Raw genomic sequence first — 21,619 nt, 5'->3', positions numbered from 1 at the left:
GGGAGACACGCTGAGCGTGTCATAGCCGCATCGCCGGATGAAAAAAGTTTCTGGATCAGCAGTGAAATTGTTAAAAAGTGTCTTCCAAATACATTATCACAATATCTATAGGTTTTGAAATGTGGGTGTGTGTAATAAATATAAGCATTGAATTAACTCTAAGACAATCACCATATTAAATCAGTTCCTTTTATTATTTTGAACAAATTGGTAAGGGGTGACGGCTTTAGTCTTCTTGTTAGACTTCTTACAAAATAAAAATCTCACCTCTGCACTAGCTGACCCTTGGTCTTATCCAATGGAGTATCACCATCCTTATTAGCCAGCGAGACCAGTGCACCTGCAATCACTAGATCTTCTGCAATAGCACTGTAGCCCCAGAAACAGGCATAGTGGAGGGGAGAGTTGCCATGCTCATTTGTGAAGTTGACATCTACCCGGTTTTGTAAAAGCTGGAACAAAAATATTTTTAATACAGTTTTCAGATACAAAAGTTTTCATGATAATTTATTTGGGTAAGTGTTTGGTAGCTAACGCTTAAAAAAGACTCTATTTACCAATTGAACTATAGGCCTATGCCCATGTGCAGCAGCCAGGTGCAGCGGAGTATCATCACCCATGTTCGTGACGTTGATCCTTGCTCCACGTTTCATCAGCATCTCAACAATTTTTATGTGACCCTCTTTGCAGGCCCAATGTAAAGGGCTGAACCCATGGTCGTCTCTGAAATATAAAAATGGTAATAAAAACTTTTTTCTTTGGAAATTGACAAAAGTTTAGTTTAAGCCTTGTCACTAAAAAAACTTAATTGTGATCTACAATGATTTAGGGACGAGCTAAACAGAATATTGAAAAAATTAATTGAACACAAAGATTTGACTGTCATAATATAAACTAATGTAAGTTGGATAAGTGTGAACTTTAGCTTGTAATGACCATGGTCATAAATAAAAAAATAATATTGCAGATATAAAAAAAAATATCATGGAAAAGCCTGCTTGCACATTTCATAAGCATATTCTTGAAGTGAATTGCACTTATCTTAATATTATTTTTATAAAACATGTGTCAAAGATTAAAAAAAAATAGTATATGATCTTGTTTTAAACTAAATTTTTAAAAGCATCCCTGTAGTAATGCTTTAATATGTGAAGTATTAAATAATTATGTTTATTTATATGAAATTTATAAATCATTTCTCTTGTTGCATTATAATCATGCATATATTTTAATTACCAGTAGGCTACTGCCTACTATGCTACAAGCTATGTTTAGTATGAGGAAAAATATGTCATTATATTTCCAGAAGAAGTAAGCTTCAGGATAACATGATGTTAATGATTCATTCATTTGTTAGATTTATTAAATCTATATATATAAAATTCTCGTGTCACAGTTTTCGTTGCCATACTCCTCCGAAACGGCTTGACCGATTCCTCTGAAATTTGGTAAGCATATTGGGTAGGTCTGAGAATCGGCCAACATCTATTTTTTATCTCGATATTCCTACGGGATACGGACTTACGCGGGTGAAACCGCGGGGCGCAGCTAGTAATATATAAAACCTTATTAAAATCATTAAAACCTTTAATCAATTGTAAATTTATTAACAAATCCTATAGTAGACATATATTAAGACGGTATATTAATTTTGAATGGATTTATTAATTCTTGCAATTCTTCTTCAATTAACAGGTACTTAGATATATGAGAATACAATTATTATATTAACTAATATATTACACAGGTGGTTTTATGAGTAAAAGTAAAATACAAAATGAATAAGTATAATGAAGATTTATTATTAACGTAAGTAGAATATTGTTGTACAAATAAAAAACAAGCTATAGTGGCACACCTTTGATTGAGTAATATTGTGGGCGATGTTTGCGTACGTTTCTAACCTTTTATGGAAAGCAAGGACATTCTTAGCAATATTCCTTGATAAGTTAGGGTTTATATACATTTCAACTTACCCCTGATTCATATCATGTTCAGTATCATCCAGCCAGACTCGCACCTGCAAAGCATTTCCTTCCCTGCACCACTGAAATATATCTTCCATGTTTTTGTACACTTAAACTGGGATAACACAAACAAAACTTCACTGCTTCATATATTTTCATACGAATGTTATCAGAAAAATATTAAATAATCGAAAAAAAAGGTAATCTCAAACAAAAATTAGTCAAAATATATACGGATGGAGTCATTCATTACATTTGACTTTGACAGTTTCGCAATCTCCCAAAATAACACAAAAGCAATGCATCCATTTGTTAAATGCTCGTCTTGTTTTCTGTCTCTTTTTGTCTTACGGGCTGTGCGAATAGAATTTGTTTATATTACTCATTTGTGTACCATTCCTTTTGGTTAAATTGTAATATGGCCCACTTTATTAATTTCCTGCCAGTAACAAAAATTACTATTTTTATTTATTAGTAGGTCATTTCAAGATATTAGAAAATCGTTTAAGTTTTACATAAAGTAGGTTTCAAAATATATTGAACTAAAAATGGTTCTTTTTGAATTGAAACTGCCCAACAAGCCCCTTCAAAAAAAATCCTTAAATATTCCATATCATTTGTTATGCATAACCAATTCAGATTCAGTCTAAATAAGACAGTGATTTCAGAGTTAATAATGAAAGGTATAAAAGGTAATTAAAAAATATATTTAGGAACTTAAATGACTAGTCACAGCCAGAGAGCTGTTATGGCGTAGTGCAATGCTCAAAACAGTTCCCAAAATACTTATAATTATTCTTTATTAAATAACAAAATATAAAATACACTATTTTTTAGCAAATGTAATCTTCATTGCATGTGTGGGTGTAATCTTGAATCCTTGTAAGGCCTCCTTAGCTGCTGCAGACTGCATTTCATTTGCAAACTCAACAAATGCAATGTCATGTCTGTTGGGTACAAGACGGACTTCCTTAAAACCAGGGAATCTGGAAAAAAAGTATTTATTAATTGTGTTGAATGATGTTTTTCATCATAATAAAAAAAATGTTTAAAGCATATAATAACATTTAAAATAATATTGCTAGCAAAGGCTTATCAAATGTACTTGAAGTTAAATAGATGTGTAACATGAACTTAATCTTAAGAACTTTTTTTATATATTGGCAAATTTATATATAACATCTAACAACTAATTTGCAATCTAAACTTACTGGTTAAACAACATAGACAACATCATCTCCGATGTTTCATCTGGTAAGTTTGTAAGGAAGAGAATCTGGTTAGGTGGCTGTTCAACATTAACATTATTGAGTAAGCCAGGTTGTCCAAAGCCGGGCACAGCATTTCTGTTTGCATCCTTCTTCTTCTTCTTGCCATCATCCACGCCTTTGGGCACTTTGGGACGTTTCGGCCTTTCTTGGAATGTACCCTTAATTTTGGCAATGACGTCGCTGTCTGTCTTACAGTATTGTATTCTCTGTGAACAGATTGACAAATAAATATTAACCAACGAAGCACACTTTCATGTGTAAGAGATAGAATCAATAGTTGTTTTATGTCTTACCATTGGTTTATCATAAAATGGGAATCCTTGCATACTTCTTAATGCTACAGTAGCACTAGAAATTTCTTTAAAAATTACAAACGCTTGCCCTCTCATTTTCAAAGTTTTTAATGCAACTATATCTAAAATTTGCCCAAACTGTGAAAATATGGCATATAGTGACTTCTTCAATTCTTCTTTTTTAATTTTTTCATTTAAATTGTTTATGTAGATTGTGTGATTTGGTCGAATGTCCATCGCTGCAAAATAAATTAAAGGTTAGGTTCTTCATTCTGCATTTCTGTCTAATCTGGGATGACATTAAGTTATTTATACATTTATATATGAAAGGTAAGATGAATCTTTAAATATAACGCGATAATCATTCGGATTTCTCGGTAAAAGTAAGTCAACTTACTCATTTTAGGCGGTGTTTGTTATGCTCACGTACAATCACACAAAAGTTTGTAAATATTTATTGAAAGTAATGAATAATACTCCGTAGCAAGATTTATCTTGCTGACTTTAATCATATAGCGCAAACGTTTAGTTTAAAATCTTAAACTAACAATACTGTAAAGTGAAATTAAAATCACCAAGCGGTAAGTTTGATCATTGATGATGCTAGAGCATAGATTATAGAAATTAGGCACACATTACTAGTTACATTATAGACTGTAAACCCAGAGTCTAGACCTACAATTTTATATAAATAAATATAAAATGAAGACAAAATTTTCAATTTTCAATTTTCAATCACTTATAAGAAACTTAATTGCTCCTTACGTTTCCTTTAGCACTGAATAAATTATATACTTAATATAATTTATTCATCTGTGAGTGTGCTATGAGCGGTGCTTACTGATTTGCTCTGTTGTCTATTCACTCCAGTATACGCGCGCTTTTTGTTGTTGTTTATTATTTCAACATAATTTACATTAAATGAAAAATTCGTTAGATAAAATTATTGTCTTTCAAAAAACTATTTAAAGATTAGCTTTATATAAAGTTTTATATTCAAAATGCACGATTTTGCTCATGATTTTGATACTGTTACGCCCGAAGTGTGGAGAGCAAACGAAGAAAGTTGGAAGCAAAAGCTCTTAAATTTACCTAATTGGCATAAGGTACTAATGTAAATTATATTTTAAAATCAATATTCTGATAAATCTACTAAGTTATTGCAATTCAAAAGATGACTAAATTTCTGTTTTGACCTCCAGTTAACCTTTGTTATTTTTGTAGATTCCTCTTATTAACTGTAATGCTTCTCATAATCTTTTCGACGGGTCTCTGGCTCGCTTTCGAGGAATGGTTCAAGATATGCACAACCCAGAGTTCTATTTTGAAGAGTTTGAGGTGTTCAACACAGTTACATATGAAGTGAAAACAAAGTCGGGGAAGTATACGGACACGGCGTCGATTCTGGTAAGATTTAAATAAGGCCGGTTTCACAGCATTCTAATATCTAGAATTCTTAGTTTTTATAGAATATAAAAGTGACTTGATAAGGTTTTATAGATCAATATTGTTATTTTTGTTTAAGTATGAATTATTAACAGAAGCTCATTGTCCGGATATATTAACATTAGAATTTTTTATTAAACAGACTACAAAATTAGCTTGGTGGTTAAGCCCGGCTTGGGAAATTTATCACCTTATATCTTTTTTTTATAACATTTATAGGAAAATGAAAAAATCAACTACACAGAAAACCTAAAGAGTGCACAAAGACAGACAATGGTTGTAGTATCAATGCCAGGTTTAAATGAATGGGCTCAAAACATTGAGAATGATAAAAACCATTTGAAACACCTTGAAGACCAGCCAAATACTTCAAAGAGGTTAAATGTTACCAAGTTAAAACGCAGCTATGAAGAATGTGAGGATGAGGATGCCATGGAAGTTGAAGGTAGTGACGGAAAGAAGGAACCTAGAGTGGCGGAGACTGTGAATGAACCTTCTAATGTTGTGTCAAGAGAGCATTTGTTGAATTTTCCCTTACCTGATGTTGCTAGCAAATCTTGTATCATAAAGGTTTGAATACTTATCCTTTTTACACATGTTATTTGCTAAAAAAAAGATTGCATACAATATATTAATGAAAAACAAGATTATTCTAATAGTCCTAATATGTATGCTATGAATTAGTAATATCAAAAAAAATTTTTTCACAATAATAAATTATTTTCAAATTATAAAACTAAACCAAATTTAAATGAAAACACATGAGAAACAACAGCTTTCATATGAAAAAAGGTTCATTAAAAATTTGTTTTCCCATTAAATAGTTCTGAGGTAACAAACCCAAAAAATACAGTTTGCAATTTGATAACCTCTCCTTTTTTAAGGCAAAGTTAATAGTAATAATTAAGCCCTTTAATCCATTCTGCCTTAACATGTTAACTTGACTAAACTTTGTTAATTGTAACTGTTTTAACTCTAACTAAATCCAAAATTACTTTTTCAAATTTCTAGATATATGATGACAGTGAAAACCTTAAACTAAACGACATGATAGAAGTGGTTGGTTTTCTATCAGTTGATCCAGCACTTTCCGGAGAGTTCCAACCAGATAAGAATGACCTGCTTGAACCCACCACGGAAACTGAAGTAGAAACAATAACACACAACCCACCTCCGAGCCTTGTACCGAGATTGCATGCTGTGTATGTTAAGAAGTTGGACCATTGCAATCCATTGATTATGGATGGTGTTGATAAAGGTATTTACTGATTTGATTTAATGGAACATTATATTATTACATAAAAGTCTCCAAACTGGACATTAAAAATTCCATTTTTTAAATATTTTGGTTCAATAGATGAATGTATTTGGAGTGCAGTATGTTTTCATTAAATATGTAGTCTTAATTATAAGGGTTTATTAAGTAGTTTACTAATTAAGCTTATTGCTTAAGTTGCAAATTTCTGTGCAAACTAAGTTGCCTTTTATAACAGAGCCCTGCCTATAAATCCTAACCAAAATGTTTCTATAACACCCAACATTTTCAGAGAATGTATTAAAAGAAGCAAACTCAGCCAGGGAGCATTTACTGAAAGCATTGACTGAGTTGCTATTGGGTGACCAGTTGGCTGCTGAGTATTTAATATGTCACCTCATTGCATGTGTGTGAGTATAATATTTTGTTTTCTTCTACAATTACAACTCCTGAATTTATCAAAATTAGTATTAATGATTGCTATTTACCAGGGATCACTATTTCCCTGATACCAATTTTTATGTCTTATTTATAATACAAAGTGCTTTTAGATATGTATGCAGAGCATAAAATATTTGTCAACTTATTGCCTGTCCTCAAACAATTCCTCAGCTCTCTTTTCCAAATTGTGTATTACATAACAAAATTACTATTATAAATGTGATTATTTGACTAATGCATTATTTCCTGATTGTAATTTATACAAACACTCATTATAAGTTTGTTGATAAAAAGTTCAATAATAATTTATAGGTATCTACAACAAGACACATTATCACTGGGACAATTCTGCCTCAATATGTCTAATCTGCCTACAAAGAAATATCCCAATTATGCAAAACAGTTGTATGATATCATTAAGCAATTTGTAACAAAAAGTTACTATCTACCGTTAACTGTGGATAATATGAATACAATGCCTTTACTACCCAAGTAAGTGTATATTCCTAAGCTATTTAATGCTTAAATTTATATTGATTTAATGTTAATATTTAGCCTTTGTTCTGATTGAACATACAAAATATTCCTATAAGTATTTGTTAACTGGGAAAAAAGTAATAAAAATGTACAATGGAACCTTATCAAAACATTTGCTCTATATAATATATGTATTATTATTATAAGTCATAAGCAAATATTTTCCATCAAACACATAAATCAAAAAATATTATTATGAGCATAAGAATACTGATTAACAGAATAAAGCATCTAGTTATTTGGTTTGATTTATATTTCTATCCATTTTTAAATATGTACATGTCATTTATAATTTTGTCCATTGCCATTTATTTCAGAAAAGATTATGACTGTAATAGATTAACAAGTGGAGTTCTCCAGCTAAGCAAACACACACATTTAGTGTTAGATGAGACACAAATGGAACAGGGGCAATTGGATTCTACTGGCGTCAACAATATCACAGCTTTGGGGAATCTAATAAAGTTGCAGAAGGTTGAATATGATTTTAAATATTATAAAATGGAGTTTGATTCAGATATATCTGTGCTTATTCTGTCGGAAGGAAAAAGTTTATTACCTGTGAGTATTTTTAATAATGATAATTGTCATTTCATTTCAAATTACTTAAAATAAAATACTATCATACAGTACAGTTCTTAAGGTCTACTTTCTTTTTGGATCGCATTCAGACCAGTGTAAAATATGACATGTTGGTTTTCGTCAATTATTTGCTTTATTTATTACTAGCTGCGCCCCGTGGTTTCACTCGCGTAAGTCCGTATCCCGTAGGAATATCGGGATAAAAAGTTGCCCGTATGTTATTCCAGTTGTCCAGCTGTCTACATACCAAATTTCATAGCAATCGGTTCAGTAGTTTTTGCGTGAAAGAGCAACAAACACACACATCCTTACAAACTTTCGCATTTATAATAGTAGTAGGATTCTATGTGTGGATGTTATAATTTCTTATTGGAAAGAAAATACTTCGTTAAGAAACGCGTTACGGCGCTAGTCTGTCCGACTTTCCTTACTCTCATGCATATTGTTAGATTAGTTTAAATTATCACTTCTGCTGAAGTCCCTTAACGCACGTATTTTCAATATTCTATAAGTTTATTATAAAGCAAGATATTATTTCACAGAGCGATTATCACGTGTCTCTACGTCCAGAAGCTTCGTCGTTGGAAATATTTGACGCCATAGTAGAAGCAGCTACTTATTACCTTAAAGAAGATATTATGAACACCATTAGAATGTATCTTACTAGTTTAAAACTCATAAAATACTCAATTACAGAGGATTTGCAGGTAAATTTAAATTAAGATATCCAAGATTTTATCATAGTTCAAAAAAGGTGTAGATAAATTTATCTGAATATTCATTCATTAATTTCAGTTTGTTGAAGAAGATTTTATAGAAATGCGCAGTAAATCAGACTCGGACACTCCAGTTACCGCAGATGATCTACACAGACTTCTCGTATTAGCTCGCCTCGTCAGTTTATCCCGTGGTTTTGATACACTCAACAAGGAATGCTGGGATATAACCAAGAAAATGGAGGAAGAAAGAATAAATAGATTGAAAAATAAAGTTCCGCCTTTGTCATAAATATGAGTAGTGCTTTTTTAATAAATGTTTTTTTTATATTTATTTTTAAATTGAGTTTTTTTTCTATGAATCTGTTGCACGATTTTCATATTTTATTAAAAAAAAATATGTTTTTCCCGATGTTAAAACTTAAAAGATCTTTAGAAAGATTAAAATATCCTGATCTATTTGTTGTTGGTTATCACTTTCCCCAAGTTCCCTGATCCGGTGATTAATATTGTTATAAGATCTGTTTCTTATTTACCTTTATTCCCCCATAGCAATTTGCGATGTCATTGCAATATCAAATTTATTTGTTTCGTATAAAATATTAGTTTCCTTCTCTCTAAACCCAATCGTTCATTATTTATTTTTAAAGGACTATTCGCATGTTTATATCAACAATAAATCTGTTTCTATCCCAATTACATAAATTTCATTCATTATTGGTTTCTGATCAAAACGGAAGTGGAACATAAAATGTACAATGTCACTTTGTCATTATGACAGTGACGTGTACATTTCACGAATTATAGTTGGTTTTATTTATTGATTGGATTTATAAATTAAATTCCCTAATAAATCTAATTATATTATAATAAAATATAATGTCAAGTAAAAGCAAATCATTAGATAGTTCAAGCAAAAGTAAATTAAACAATTCAGTGTGGAAAAGAGCATTTACTTCTAATGCTGAATGGCCCGACAAGGTTACTATTGAAATCACGGGATTATTATGATTATAAATGAAGTTCTTTACTGATAATGTTTTATTTATTTTAGGAAGAATTTCTAGACGTAATTTATTGGATGCGACAAGCGATAGGCATAATTTTAGGTTTATGTTGGGGTCTGCTGCCACTTAAAGGATTTTTTGGTCTTGTATTGTAAGTTATGATTAATTCTATTATAAAATTAATTTCTACAAAGTTTTCTCTTCAATTTGTTAAGTAGTAGCTTAATTAAATTACAGTATGAATTAATTGTAGTCTTTGCTACATGTTGATATATTATTTACTGTAATTCAGTGAAGATGTATGAAAATGAATAAATAGTCGATAGATTTATATTTGTTAATAATGGAACAGCAATATCACAAAATTACATAATAAAAATTAATTTTTAGATTTGTGGTTGTGAATGCTGCAGTGATATATTTTTATGTAAGCAATATTCAAAATGTTGATGAGGAGGAATATGGTGGGATGTGGGAAATAACTAAAGAAGGATTTATGACATCCTTTGCTGGATTCCTAGTAAGTATTATAGTGCTGTTTATTCCTTTAAAATAAGTTTTCTTATAAATAGTCATTCATTTGTTCTTTTAAGTTTATTCTACACATGATTACTATCAACTAAACTGGTTCTTTTAATGTTTTTGTAAGAGTGTTTTTACAATTAAGTAATATCACATTAGCACAGTCATCCAAATGTAATATATTCAGATTTAAATTACAACTATAAATATGTTTTAGTTTGTTTTTCAAATAGATTACACTAGCTCTATTCATGGAGTAAATGCAGATTGTCCTGCAACTAAATCATGATTAAATATGAGTCATGTTATTTTGATACTGCCAGCAAATAACCTTATATTAAATATATTTCAGGTCACCTGGATCATTGTGTACACAGGTCTACACGGAGCTAGCAGTTTATGAGACTAAATCAATCCTACTTCCTAAAACATATGTTACATATATGTCCCAAAAACCCATAGAACAAATACTGTATAATATTGAATGTTTTTTTTTACTTGCCAATCAGTTTTTATACCAAGTGTGCATGATTTTGTAACAAATTGTTTCAATTGAATATTAATGAAGTAAGTTGAAAACATTCAATATGTAGGTGAAAAGACTATGTATTATGTTGCTGGTATGGTTATTACTAATTTATTGAAAAGACAAGATAGTAAATGTTTATTTAAAGAGGTGTTTTTTAAGAAATATATTTAAAGAACTATCAAACACTAAAAGTACATACTATGATACATATAATAACTCTTACTTTTTAACAGAATAATGATTTTTTCAGATAGTAGTACATGTAGGTTTGGATTTGTTAATTGTGAACAAAATTTTGTTATATAAACTGAGGCAGTTTTGGTTTCATGCATTTCATGCCGTTATATAATTTAATGTAAGTGAAAATTATTGTTAAGTTTAATACTTTAAATGGTGTTCATAAATCCTTATAATTTTACAGTATGCAATGCAATTAGTTTATCAATTATCATGTTTGAAATGTTTTGTTGTGTATGATCCTTGATGAGTTATTTGAAAAAAATATAGTTGATTTCTATTTTATCATCTTTTTTTTTACCTCTTGTCTTATACATATCTACCTCAAAATCAGTGGGTCCTCCTGACACTTAAACTTACTAGGAGGACTGTAATCTGTATATGTGTATTCTGTAAAATTGAAAATGATTTCAAAACCTTTTTATTTATTTATTTTATTAAACTAAGTATTATAGTTATTTATCTAGAACTTTTCTTTAAGCTAGACAAAAACAACAATTTCAAAACAACAATTTATTAATCACATCTCCAAGTAACAAAAACATCATCAGTTCTATATCTCTGTGTAACTGTAGAATCGTTGAAATCCATTCTACTTCCCGACGCATGTGCTAAAGCACCCGCGTGTGCAATCATAACACCATTATCAATACAAAACCTCTCATCTGTTGCAAATATTTTCGCACCTCGCTCAGAACACATGACGCCCATCATGTCTTGCAATCTTTCATTGCAACCCACTCCGCCTACAATTAACACCTGTAAAAAAATACATTAAATTATGTACTAGTATAATATTTGTTTAGTTAGTAATCCTGTTAATTAAACGCCTTTAGTAAAATAATTGTTTAAAATAGTTTAAAATAATTATCAAATTTCAATATGAGTTTGCAATGCCAAAATATAGAATATGAATTGGTCATTGGCATAATCAAAACACCTGTCTCATTTCTTTTTAAAAAATTAAAATTACCTCATCAGATTCACAGTGTGCCATGGCTCTCTCAGTAATTTCAACCAGCATAGCAAACACAGTCTCCTGTAAGGAATAACATAAGTCTTCTGGTGTATATTCTTTTAATAATTCATCTATTTTGTCCTCCATATATGATAAAATGCCCGAAAAGCTAACATCCATGCCTGAAAAACATGTTTTATTATAAATGTTACTACTATATCTATATCTTTTACTTTAAAAATTTATGTTTTAAGATAAATACTATGACTGCCTTTTTCTAAGTGTTTTTCATATCTGTTTATTTAAACACAGTGGAGTTTTAGCCAATAGGAATACAACATAACCTACGGCTCCTTCCTTAGGGGCCACGGGTTTCTATACAAGATTTCCCCACTCAACATTTTTTTCCATATATGTAATAAAACTGATTTAAAACAGTTCAGCAGTTAAGACATAAAATCATGATAAACTTGTAGGAAAAAATATATGGCCTTTTTAAGTAGTCAAAAATTATAAAAATAGTTATTATAGAATTTATGATGAAGTAATATTGTATTACTCACCCTTCACAGAGTACGGTAAATGTAAATACTTTTTTCCTTTTTTAGCCATTTGTTCAATATTGTATCCAGGGCTTGGAGCATTGGATAATTTTAAAACTCTTGCGAATCTGAAAATTGTATGGTTTCAATAAGTAACTTTTAAATAGTATATTGTTAAAATTATACAGTTGTCTATCAACCTAAAGGAAATTATTGGTCGTAAAATATTGAAATTATTTTTTTTTTAGCAAATTTAATACTTTCTTACTAACCTATCTAAGCAATTCCCAACTGCAATATCTATTGTCTCCCCAAATATCCTATATCTCTGCCGGGAGTAAGCAATAATTTGAGTGTTGCCTCCACTTACATACAGAACTGTTGGGTTGTTTGCTTTTGTAATGAGCCGACCCATTTCTATATCTGCTTTATTGCTAAGGGTATGTTTGGATGAGTTATTACATTATTGTTTAATTATTTACTATAATGACACATAGGGAAATATTAACAGTTAGTTAAGAGCTTGAAAAATAAAAAGTGTTGTTGAAAAATAAAAATATGAATATATGTAAAGGTTTCAAAACTATAACTTATTTGAGTAGTGCATAGAAATTTTTTGCTAACAAAAAGAAATATAGATTGTTATTTTGTGGAAAAATTTTAAGGACTTATTTACATCAAAGACCAGGCATATAATTATAAATAATATCTAATAAGAATATGATAGATAAGTACATGCTTTTAAAGGATACGGCCAATGCAATGATTAACTCCTAGGATGGGTTTATTCCAGATTTTCGCACACGTTCTGGCAACAATCGCGCAGGCGTTCAAAGGAGCCCCCATCCCTGGCCCCTTTGTGAAGCACACTACATCTATATCTTGCGGTTTTAGTCCTGATTCTTCAAGGGCTTCTTTAAGAACATCATGAATGTTATTTCTATGGTGCTCGGCTGTTTCTCTTGGCAAAAACCCTAAAAATGTATACACAGTATCATTTGTAATGAGAAACTTTAACTACAACACATTGCGACGATTATAGGTTATCTCCTATTTAATTTGTTATTTATTAGCCGGATGAAAATAAATAAACAAATGGACGGATGAACCTATCTATTTAATTAATTTTAAGAGTTTCATTTTAATATTTAAATGTTGAAATTACCTTCTCCTGGCGGTGTTATATATGTGCGGCGACAATTTGCCAGTATTTCTCCATCTCTAACGATTCCCACTCCGAGTTTGTTAGCACTTCCTTCGAAACCTATTGCTACTACCATTATACTTATTTTAGTATTTTTTTAATTGATATATTTATTTGATTTAAATTTGTGATTTGTAATCTTAAAATGGCAACGTGTTTTTGTTTACAAATAGAAATAACTGTCAATGTCATATGAAACAATAGATTAAATATGTTTTATTTCCACAGACTATATTACCTACTGTCTCAGAGCGTGTACCTACCTACCATTCTACTTCTTATCCCTTGGAATCATAGATATGTACTATATCTACGCGTGGTATTATACTGTGTCTTACTAGTACCTAATCTGTGACTGTAACTATACTTAGAAATAAGAATAACAACATGACATAAAATAATATACGGACTTTCTTTAGTTGCTGGTATTGGGTTGTTGTAACATTGCAAACGTTTCCGTATATATATTCTGGTCTTTCGAGGGGCAAGGAAATCTAGCGTCTTACAATTTCATGGATTAATGAAAGAAGTTATAGCAAACAGATTTAATACTTATGTGTTATGAATTTATATTTAAATTCAAGAAATAAATAAAATTTAAATGATTAAATGCAATTTATTAATCTTAAACAAATAATTACATAAATATAAATTTTTAGGCGTCATCATTAACTTCGTCTACAAAATCAGCCATCATATCTTCAACAGATAGAATATTCTTTTGTGTTGCTACACAAGAAGACTCACATTCCGTCACTGTCATTTCTACATTTATATCTTTTGTTTCATCTTTAGGATCTTCAATACCATTTAGTTTTGGTGACTTGTCAATTTCCATTTCACCAGATTTTCTCTCTCCATCAATGTCTTGAGAATTTCGGATCACTTGCCCGCAAGTTATTTGAATATCATCTGTTTCATTAGTACTCGGGAGATTAGCATCATCAATTTTATCTAGAACAGCTACTTTTTCACTTCCTGTATTTGGATAATCATATGTTACTTCTAAAGAATGTGGTCTGTCATCACCATCTAAAGTTTCAACTGAATCATTTAATGGCACTTGAGTAGGAGCATTGTGTATTGAAGTATCTGAATTTTCTTTAACAACATTTGTTTCATTAATGTTTCCTCCTTCAGTTATATCAATATTTTTGTTAGGAATATCTTCAAAGCACAGAGTTTGTTCATCATCTTGGCAAGTTACAATCATTTCAGACACAGCTTTACTATAATCACCTTCTTGGTTGCTTAAAGTTTCTATATCATTTTGAGTAGATTGACTTTCATTTTCTATTTCATTTATCGAAACATCTCCGGAGGCAGACCTTTCTTCGTTTTGATTAATTTCTTGTACATCTTCAGTACCCGAATCGTCACTTATTTCTACAGAACTCATGTTATCACTACTGAGACTTATTTTTTCTGCGTCATCTTCTAATCTCGATTTTTTGCTTACTGGTTCATCAGCTATTGTTATTATTTCCTCTAAGCCATTGGGCGGAATCCTGTTAAGTAAAATTAAAAATATATTATTAAACAACACAAACATTCACTTCATTAGTGTAAAACTCAAAACTAAAATTCAAACATATATTTGAATTAAATTTATTCAATTAGACTTCTCATGGAAGCACTTTTGAATTGTCATGACAAAGTTTTTCGGAAAACAGTTTCTATAGAAAAGAGCCAACAAGAAACTCCGTAGTTGCTCCTTTAACATAATATCAATTTTAAAAATTTCTTCAACTTAATATGTAATATGTACATAACAATGATGTCAAAGAACTGTGAACTGTGTAGATATTGCTCTATATACAGAAACTATCCAAATGTTATTTTACTAAAACGTTAAAATAAGTTTTTATAGTCTAACTAGCTGCACCCGGCAAACGCTGTTCTGCCTTACTCTTGTCATTTAGGGGTATGAAAAATAGATGTTGGCCGATTCTAATAGATACAGGATAAGCACAAAAAATTTCATGAAAATCGGTCAAGCCGTTTCGGAGGAGTATGGCAACGAAAACTGTGACACGAGAATTTTATATATATAGATTTACGATTACCTTCACTGGCTATGCTATTCATATAAAAAATTCATCATATTAAATTCATGGACAAATTTGATAAAATTGTTGAACTATTATTTAGTTCAAGTAAATCATTGAATGTGTATTCACATCACGTATTAATATATAATTAAATATTCGTCGTCGCATCTTGCATTTTATATTGAACTAACTGTTGTCCGCAACTTCACCCGCGCGGTCCTAATAAATTTTTATGGTACAAACTCTCACCCCCTATTTTATCCCCTTGGGGGTAGAAATTATCAAAATGCTTTCTTAGCGGACGCCTACGTCATAACATCTATCTTGCATGCCAAATTTCAGCCCAATCCATCCAGTGGTTTGGACTGTGCGTTGATAGATCACTATGCGAGTCAGTCAATTTTCAATTATATGTATTTAGATATATTACTTGTCTTTTCCAAGCAGTGATTCCAAGACAGCTAGATTCTTTTCGGAAACCCTCTTTTTCTTATTTGCTTTCTCAGGCGCGACGGTCAGCGCAAAGTTGAGTGATGGCGGAGAACAATGCAAATGTAATCTTATATCCAATAAAGCTCTCGAACAGAATGCCGCGATCTGAGAAAGTATTTGTACTATATAATTACCATTACCAAATTCCTAAGTACCATAATTAAGCATAAATCTCTTCTAATAGACTGGTTTAAAAATATTGTTATTAAATAATATAAATGATAATTTCTAAAACATATGTAATATTTAGTATTAATCACATGGGATTTTTTTTTGGCGCGAAATAATTCATCATCACGACATTATTCGCACAGAATACCTTATTTATTACAGATAAATAATATTTTTTCTATTAGTAAGTTTGTATGACGGGGCTGTTGCAAAATTTGTTTAAATTGATTCTCATCATTACTCTATTGCCTGATGTTAATATTATAAAGCTGAATAGTTTGTTTGTTTGAACGCACTAATCTCAGGAACTAGTGGTCTGATCTGAAAACTTCTTTCAGTGTTAGATAGCCCATTTATTGAGAAAGGCTATAGGCTATATATGTACCACGGGCGAAGCCGCTAGTTGAACAATAAAAAACAACGTCTTTTTTAAGTTTCCTTTTTTAATACTACAAACCTCGTGTTGCTCGCTATTGACTAATGTAGCATACAATTGCAGGCAGTACTGTGTGGGCGGTGGTACCGAATGTGGGCTGCATTTCCGAACGGCTTCTAACGCTCTTAACAACGCTACACTGTGCGCTTCGCTGTATGCTTGTATGTTGAAACACTCGCGGATTATACGCTCTTGGAAAATCTGTAAGAGTCTCATTTTTGAGGAGGTTTGTCTTTATTTTTAGGAAGGCGGAAATGTTTTTTTTTTTTTGTTAGGTGCAGGCATCTGGATTTTTTTAACAAAATTCTAACTGTTTTTTCGTCAGCCTGTTTGATTTCTATTATACTAATAGACTATTGCAAATAATTTTATAATTTTAGTATAGCATGACTACTGCATTGATTTTTTGTTTATTATAATTTCACTAAAATATAAAACTGAAGAGTTTATTTTTATTTGAACACGCTAATCTTAGAAACTACTGGACCACTTACAATTTCCATATTCTTTACCATTGGATTTGTATGTGATCCCTGAGAGATGTATGTATGCAATATATGGCCAGGGCCGACAATTATTATTAAATTACAATAAACAACCAGTCTTTTCAAATGTCAATGTTGTACAATAATTTTAAATTGCCTTATTTCTTATTTATAGGTTACAAACAGTATTGGCAATCAAGACTCACTTTATGTGTGATAGGTTTCAGAAATATCCCTCCCACAATGAATAATGTTTCGGCGCAATCCAACGCTGCCATCGCCACTTCGTTATTCATTACTTCCGATCTGTGTTACACAAGGACAATTATAACTAATTTTTTTATTTTACGTAAATTTTATTTACATAAATAACATAAATAAAAAAAAAAAATATTTAAATATAATACTTTTGTGTATGACCAATTTTTAATATGCTTCAATTTTTTCTTTTAATTTATTACCTACTATCTTGGCAATTTATAAAAAAAAAAATGTAAAAATGAAATAGACGCAAAATTGACAGACTAAGTAACTGAGAAACTTTAAATGAATGTCACAGATCTGTAGTCTAATAGGAGGGTAATTCCATGTGATGAAACATTTCTTACGCGAGCTGGATTTTCATCCACACTTACTTGGATGTCTTATTTTTCCCCGGCATATGCGAAGCAAGGCTACTCTCATTAATTTGTCTGGCTTTCATTTTTCTCTGCGCCTTCTTACTCATATTTCTCGTTGGTTGCGGTCCCATCTAACAATAAGATCAAGAAAAACTTTATCGCATAATTTATAAACAAAATGATATAGAGTAAAATTTTTTTATTAAAAATAATTAACGTAATTATGTATTTTCCATATTTAATTGAAAAATTTGAATAAAGTTTTAACAGATATATTATTGATAGAAATTTTTTAACAGTTAAAATTATAATTAATGAAGAACTTATTTTATACAGTACTGTAATAAGTATCTCTTCATTCTGCTTGCATAAAAAAGCCTCGAAAATAAAACTAGATTACTTACAGTAAGTTCAACAACTTTTTTGGGTGGTGTTATATCATTTATAATGTGTGTGGTCAATTCGTCCTCTAGTGAGCTTCGACTTTCTGATATTTTGCTCACATGCAACACCGTGAGCCATTGCCGTAAGGTTGTATATGCGTGTCGTCGGACATTTCTGAAAATAAAAAATTTAATGAATAATTTATATTTTCATTTATTCATTTTTTGCTATAAAACTAAAAACTAAATTGAACAAAGGCCGCTTTCCATCGATAGAATATTGTATCGCCGTAGTGTTCGAAACGTCGGGTTAATAATATAATGAATAAATAACGTTTAAAATTCTTTATTTTCTAAATGTATAATACTCGCGTAAAATAAAAGACAAGAAAATACCATATTGTTTCATATTGGTTGCAATAGTTGTAAAACCTTTCAATAGATGTCACGGATTGCCCCTTAGGCACATAAAACCAATAGAATAAAAGAAATTGGCTGGCAGAGGCTAAGCGTTGTTACGGTTTGGCAAAAAGACGCGGGTTCGAATCTCGCCTCGTGATAAATTTATTTTTTGTTAAAAAAAATATCAAATTTAATATACTTATAAATAAATTATCACGTACGTGAAATGTACAACTGTCTAAATGCTTAATCAAAATTACTTTTAAGAATTAAAAGAATCTTTAATAAAATAGAAAACCTGCACTTAATAACCAAACAAAACTTACTTGGTATGATCATTGGGATTATCAGAACTCCATCTTAATGTTTGCATTACCAGCCTGAATACTAGTGGAGAATATGGTATAAGATTTGGGCCAAGGCTGAAATATGTAATAAATAAAGACAAGAAAATTTAAAATGTGGATAAAAATTATATTTAAAGTGCAATTGGGAATACAATAGAATAAAATAAACACAAAGTCTTTTAGATGTAAAGGACAGGTTAAAAGTAATTTTGTTGTTTTACTAACAAAAATCGATTTGTACCATCGAATTATTACTAATTAAACATTACAATGCTCAATAGATGCATTTTTTTTTAAATCTCTTATAGTGTTTTTGTTTAAGAATTCAATTCAATAAAATTTTTAACTAATGGAAATTTTCCTTTGTACATTAAAAAGAGAATAAACTTAGGTATAAGTATATTAAATACTTTTTGTACATGTATAATATTGTTTAGATTTTATACAAAGAGGTTAGTTACCAAGCTATAAGTGCATCCAATGTGCGAAGTGCTTGGATTTTCATAGCAACAAGATCCTCCGTAGTGTCTCTGGTTACACAAGCTATACTCAATATTTGCACTATTAAATCTAGAATCATCTGTGGCTGGATTGGTTTCGCTGTTGGATATACTTCACTGGAATGTTAATAATAAACAATTTATATGAGACAAATTTAACCAACTTGCATTCGGAAAATCTCACTTAAAGTAGGATAACTGAGATAGGTTTAAATAATATAAAGGTATTTTTTATATATATATATATATATATATAAGGTTTAAATCCCAATTCAATTCCCTATAAATATTGGCTAATTTTGTTACAGTTACAGCATATTATTTTTAGATAGATAGGTTTATTACTGATTATGTGAAAAAAATTCTAAAAATGAGGAAAAAACTTAAAATCCATATCATATTATTTATTTTCAATACATAGTATACTATTATTTATTATAATTGAATTGACAGAACATATAAGTCCCATTAAATCATTTTAGTACTTACACAAGCATAGCCTGTATGCAGATGAAGACATTTTTTAATCTGTTGTTTAATACTTTAGTCCTTTCTGTATTCTTTTGCGGTACATTAGTCACATTAAGCAATATTTCTACTAGAGGAGAAATATTTGCTTGTATATCACTCTGTAAAAAATAAATTTTTTTAAGTCATAGCGGGCAACTGAGCTGGTTATTCACAGGATGGTAAGCTATTGCCCATGAGCAATCTCAGAGGTAGTGTCTCTGCAAATGTGCTTTAATGGAACATAAGTTATACATAAGAATAAACATTTCACTATGGGAATGAAGGAATAGACTTCATAATAAGAAATAAAAAAGGATTATTAACCTGAGTATTTTTTTCATGTTTTTTTCATCAGTACAATTAGTTAGTCTTCAAAATCTATATAATTCGTATAGAAAATGTATAAAATCAACATACCATAATGTCATCTTTCAAAGTACTTGTGGTGATAGCATAGAGCTTACCCATCAGCTTATTAGCTGAATAACACAACAGAGTCATGTGGCGTCTCCATCCTGATTTTGGATTTGTGGTTTTTATCTAAAAAACAACAGTTACATCTAGTAATTCTTATTTTGAAAAATTGTTCCCATCATGCCTGGGGGGAGATACCACTCTAAAATCTAAAATGGGACCATAGGACATTTTCCCCAACAAACACAAAAATAAATAGTTGACAACCCATGGAGTTAGTAGGAATCAAAATAAAATAAATAAAATAAATGAAAATTGTATCTCCTTTGTTTTTAGAAAAGAAAGGTTTTGTAGATCATGGTAATAGTGGGGTAAGAGCAAATAAAGTTCACATTTATTTCACTTATTTTAAGACCAATTAACTCCCTTTACAGTGCCAGCGATACAAACATCAAAAAGCATTTACATACATATTACATATTTAATATTTTGGCTGAACAGTTTACATTAATAAAACTTTATTTCTGTATTCTTTTGAGTTAAAGTTTATTCAACAAAAATTTACCTGTTGTAATAGATGAACACATTTTGCTGCAGCAATAACATTGTTATTGTTATGCGAATCAATAAAATTAATCAGAAATGTTTCAAATGTTGTTCGATGATTGATGCAATATTTGGGAAATCTGAAATATATATAAATCTGTTACTCTTAATCGTTGATATACCTATAACAGAATTGCAAATAAGTTATATATATTTCTAATATTTTTTTAAGGTTATACCGGTTGATCACGTCTTCTAAGGCTCGAAGCCATCTATTGCTGTCTTGATCTACATGCTTTAATAAATTCTGGAAGAAAACACCAACGCTTTCTTTAACAGCTTCGCTATTGTTTGGGTCTACTTCGATTATTCTATTTAAGATTTGACCTGAAAGGGTAACGTTTTAATAAATGGCATTAGTTAACGAAAGAAACATACTGCTAATATACTTACTCATTTTAGGCGCCGTAACACTTTTATAACAAATTTGGAGTACTTTTATATTTGCTTAATTTCTTCCAACTGCAATCTATATATTAATATAGAAAAATACAACTTGAATTCATACAGAATCGCTCATATTTTTCTTCAATGCACGTTTTTTTAATCTCTGTGATCTGTTGTTGACAAAAAATGTCACTTGTTATGATATGACATTGACAGCCGTTGTTACCATCACAGAGTATACACATATATATACAGAAGATCCGTCCTCGGTGGGATTGTGAATTGCCACTAAAGAAAAATGAAGAAGA

At 30.4% G+C, this 21,619-nt stretch overlaps 7 protein-coding genes across 7 annotated transcripts; 2 read left to right on the top strand and 5 right to left on the bottom strand.

Annotated features, from left to right (window-relative positions):
• Positions 1 to 263: 263 nt before the first annotated feature.
• Positions 264 to 1,966, bottom strand: LOC119828234 (integrin-linked protein kinase-like). Its single transcript, XM_038350338.1, has 3 exons — positions 1,905 to 1,966; positions 558 to 723; positions 264 to 452 (listed from the first exon to the last, which is right to left on the bottom strand). Exons 1-3 carry the CDS (start codon positions 1,964 to 1,966, stop codon positions 264 to 266), a joined length of 417 nt encoding a protein of 138 aa, XP_038206266.1.
• A 6-nt stretch (positions 1,967 to 1,972) lies between these two features.
• Positions 1,973 to 2,389, bottom strand: LOC119840846 (integrin-linked protein kinase homolog pat-4-like). Its single transcript, XM_038367619.1, has one exon. It carries the CDS (start codon positions 2,063 to 2,065, stop codon positions 1,973 to 1,975), a length of 93 nt encoding a protein of 30 aa, XP_038223547.1. The 5' UTR covers positions 2,066 to 2,389.
• A 362-nt stretch (positions 2,390 to 2,751) lies between these two features.
• LOC119840785 (U1 small nuclear ribonucleoprotein A) lies at positions 2,752 to 4,151 on the bottom strand. The gene is made up of 4 exons (XM_038367526.1): positions 3,929 to 4,151; positions 3,532 to 3,770; positions 3,179 to 3,444; positions 2,752 to 2,953 (listed from the first exon to the last, which is right to left on the bottom strand). Exons 1-4 carry the CDS (start codon positions 3,930 to 3,932, stop codon positions 2,794 to 2,796), a joined length of 669 nt encoding a protein of 222 aa, XP_038223454.1. The 5' UTR covers positions 3,933 to 4,151; the 3' UTR covers positions 2,752 to 2,793.
• Positions 4,152 to 4,391: 240 nt separating this feature from the next.
• Positions 4,392 to 8,839, top strand: LOC119828290 (mini-chromosome maintenance complex-binding protein). Its single transcript, XM_038350407.1, has 9 exons — positions 4,392 to 4,637; positions 4,756 to 4,938; positions 5,197 to 5,547; positions 5,989 to 6,235; positions 6,525 to 6,642; positions 6,986 to 7,165; positions 7,528 to 7,771; positions 8,335 to 8,499; positions 8,588 to 8,839. Exons 1-9 carry the CDS (start codon positions 4,533 to 4,535, stop codon positions 8,798 to 8,800), a joined length of 1,806 nt encoding a protein of 601 aa, XP_038206335.1. The 5' UTR covers positions 4,392 to 4,532; the 3' UTR covers positions 8,801 to 8,839.
• A 443-nt stretch (positions 8,840 to 9,282) lies between these two features.
• Positions 9,283 to 11,086, top strand: LOC119828301 (respirasome Complex Assembly Factor 1). Its single transcript, XM_038350422.1, has 4 exons — positions 9,283 to 9,489; positions 9,563 to 9,666; positions 9,906 to 10,035; positions 10,390 to 11,086. The coding sequence occupies exons 1-4, from the start codon at positions 9,388 to 9,390 to the stop codon at positions 10,438 to 10,440; spliced, it is 387 nt and encodes a 128-aa protein (XP_038206350.1). The 5' UTR covers positions 9,283 to 9,387; the 3' UTR covers positions 10,441 to 11,086.
• Positions 11,087 to 11,301: 215 nt separating this feature from the next.
• Positions 11,302 to 13,675, bottom strand: LOC119840794 (probable tRNA N6-adenosine threonylcarbamoyltransferase). The gene is made up of 6 exons (XM_038367543.1): positions 13,469 to 13,675; positions 13,056 to 13,277; positions 12,576 to 12,726; positions 12,325 to 12,431; positions 11,777 to 11,943; positions 11,302 to 11,562 (listed from the first exon to the last, which is right to left on the bottom strand). The coding sequence occupies exons 1-6, from the start codon at positions 13,581 to 13,583 to the stop codon at positions 11,320 to 11,322; spliced, it is 1,005 nt and encodes a 334-aa protein (XP_038223471.1). The 5' UTR covers positions 13,584 to 13,675; the 3' UTR covers positions 11,302 to 11,319.
• A 441-nt stretch (positions 13,676 to 14,116) lies between these two features.
• Positions 14,117 to 21,497, bottom strand: LOC119828261 (proline-, glutamic acid- and leucine-rich protein 1-like). The gene is made up of 13 exons (XM_038350370.1): positions 21,318 to 21,497; positions 21,104 to 21,251; positions 20,884 to 21,004; positions 20,322 to 20,444; positions 19,884 to 20,023; positions 19,356 to 19,511; positions 18,874 to 18,969; positions 18,167 to 18,320; positions 17,778 to 17,893; positions 17,349 to 17,448; positions 16,679 to 16,858; positions 15,989 to 16,155; positions 14,117 to 15,015 (listed from the first exon to the last, which is right to left on the bottom strand). The coding sequence occupies exons 1-13, from the start codon at positions 21,319 to 21,321 to the stop codon at positions 14,163 to 14,165; spliced, it is 2,358 nt and encodes a 785-aa protein (XP_038206298.1). The 5' UTR covers positions 21,322 to 21,497; the 3' UTR covers positions 14,117 to 14,162.
• Between the last annotated feature and the right edge of the window lie 122 nt (positions 21,498 to 21,619).

The sequence above is a fragment of the Zerene cesonia genome, chromosome 7 (assembly GCF_012273895.1).
Source record: "Zerene cesonia ecotype Mississippi chromosome 7, Zerene_cesonia_1.1, whole genome shotgun sequence".
Classification (NCBI taxonomy): Eukaryota; Metazoa; Arthropoda; class Insecta; order Lepidoptera; family Pieridae; genus Zerene; species Zerene cesonia.
The sequence above is the reverse complement of the archived record's forward strand: the minus strand, read 5'-3'. Positions and strand labels throughout refer to the sequence as shown.

Excerpts from the sequence above, each read along its gene's own strand:
- LOC119840794 (XM_038367543.1), bottom strand. The coding sequence starts at position 13,583 with ATGGTAGTAGCAATAGGTTTCGAAGGAAGTGCTAACAAACTCGGAGTG. Across the intron at positions 12,727-13,055 it reads AGTTAATCATTGCATTGGCC|ATATAGAAATGGGTCGGCTC; the intron begins GTATCCTTTAAA and ends GCAATAAAGCAG. Across the intron at positions 11,944-12,324 it reads TTTACCGTACTCTGTGAAGG|GCATGGATGTTAGCTTTTCG; the intron begins GTGAGTAATACA and ends CATGTTTTTCAG.
- LOC119828261 (XM_038350370.1), bottom strand. Across the intron at positions 18,970-19,355 it reads TTGGATGCACTTATAGCTTG|CCTTGGCCCAAATCTTATAC; the intron begins GTAACTAACCTC and ends TACATATTTCAG. Across the intron at positions 17,894-18,166 it reads AAAAAGTTGTTGAACTTACT|ATGGGACCGCAACCAACGAG; the intron begins GTAAGTAATCTA and ends TCTTATTGTTAG.
- LOC119828290 (XM_038350407.1), top strand. The coding sequence starts at position 4,533 with ATGCACGATTTTGCTCATGATTTTGATACTGTTACGCCCGAAGTGTGG. Across the intron at positions 7,772-8,334 it reads AAGGAAAAAGTTTATTACCT|AGCGATTATCACGTGTCTCT; the intron begins GTGAGTATTTTT and ends ATTATTTCACAG. Across the intron at positions 8,500-8,587 it reads CAATTACAGAGGATTTGCAG|TTTGTTGAAGAAGATTTTAT; the intron begins GTAAATTTAAAT and ends CATTAATTTCAG.
- LOC119828301 (XM_038350422.1), top strand. The coding sequence starts at position 9,388 with ATGTCAAGTAAAAGCAAATCATTAGATAGTTCAAGCAAAAGTAAATTA. Across the intron at positions 9,490-9,562 it reads ATGCTGAATGGCCCGACAAG|GAAGAATTTCTAGACGTAAT; the intron begins GTTACTATTGAA and ends TATTTATTTTAG. Across the intron at positions 9,667-9,905 it reads GGATTTTTTGGTCTTGTATT|ATTTGTGGTTGTGAATGCTG; the intron begins GTAAGTTATGAT and ends ATTAATTTTTAG.
- LOC119828234 (XM_038350338.1), bottom strand. The coding sequence starts at position 1,966 with ATGTATATAAACCCTAACTTATCAAGGAATATTGCTAAGAATGTCCTT. Across the intron at positions 724-1,904 it reads GTCCTTGCTTTCCATAAAAG|AGACGACCATGGGTTCAGCC; the intron begins GTTAGAAACGTA and ends TTTATATTTCAG. Across the intron at positions 453-557 it reads ATAGGCCTATAGTTCAATTG|CTTTTACAAAACCGGGTAGA; the intron begins GTAAATAGAGTC and ends TTTTTGTTCCAG.
- LOC119840785 (XM_038367526.1), bottom strand. Across the intron at positions 3,445-3,531 it reads CATTTTATGATAAACCAATG|AGAATACAATACTGTAAGAC; the intron begins GTAAGACATAAA and ends ATCTGTTCACAG. Across the intron at positions 2,954-3,178 it reads TTGTCTATGTTGTTTAACCA|ATTCCCTGGTTTTAAGGAAG; the intron begins GTAAGTTTAGAT and ends CTTTTTTTCCAG.
- LOC119840846 (XM_038367619.1), bottom strand. The coding sequence starts at position 2,065 with ATGGAAGATATATTTCAGTGGTGCAGGGAAGGAAATGCTTTGCAGGTG.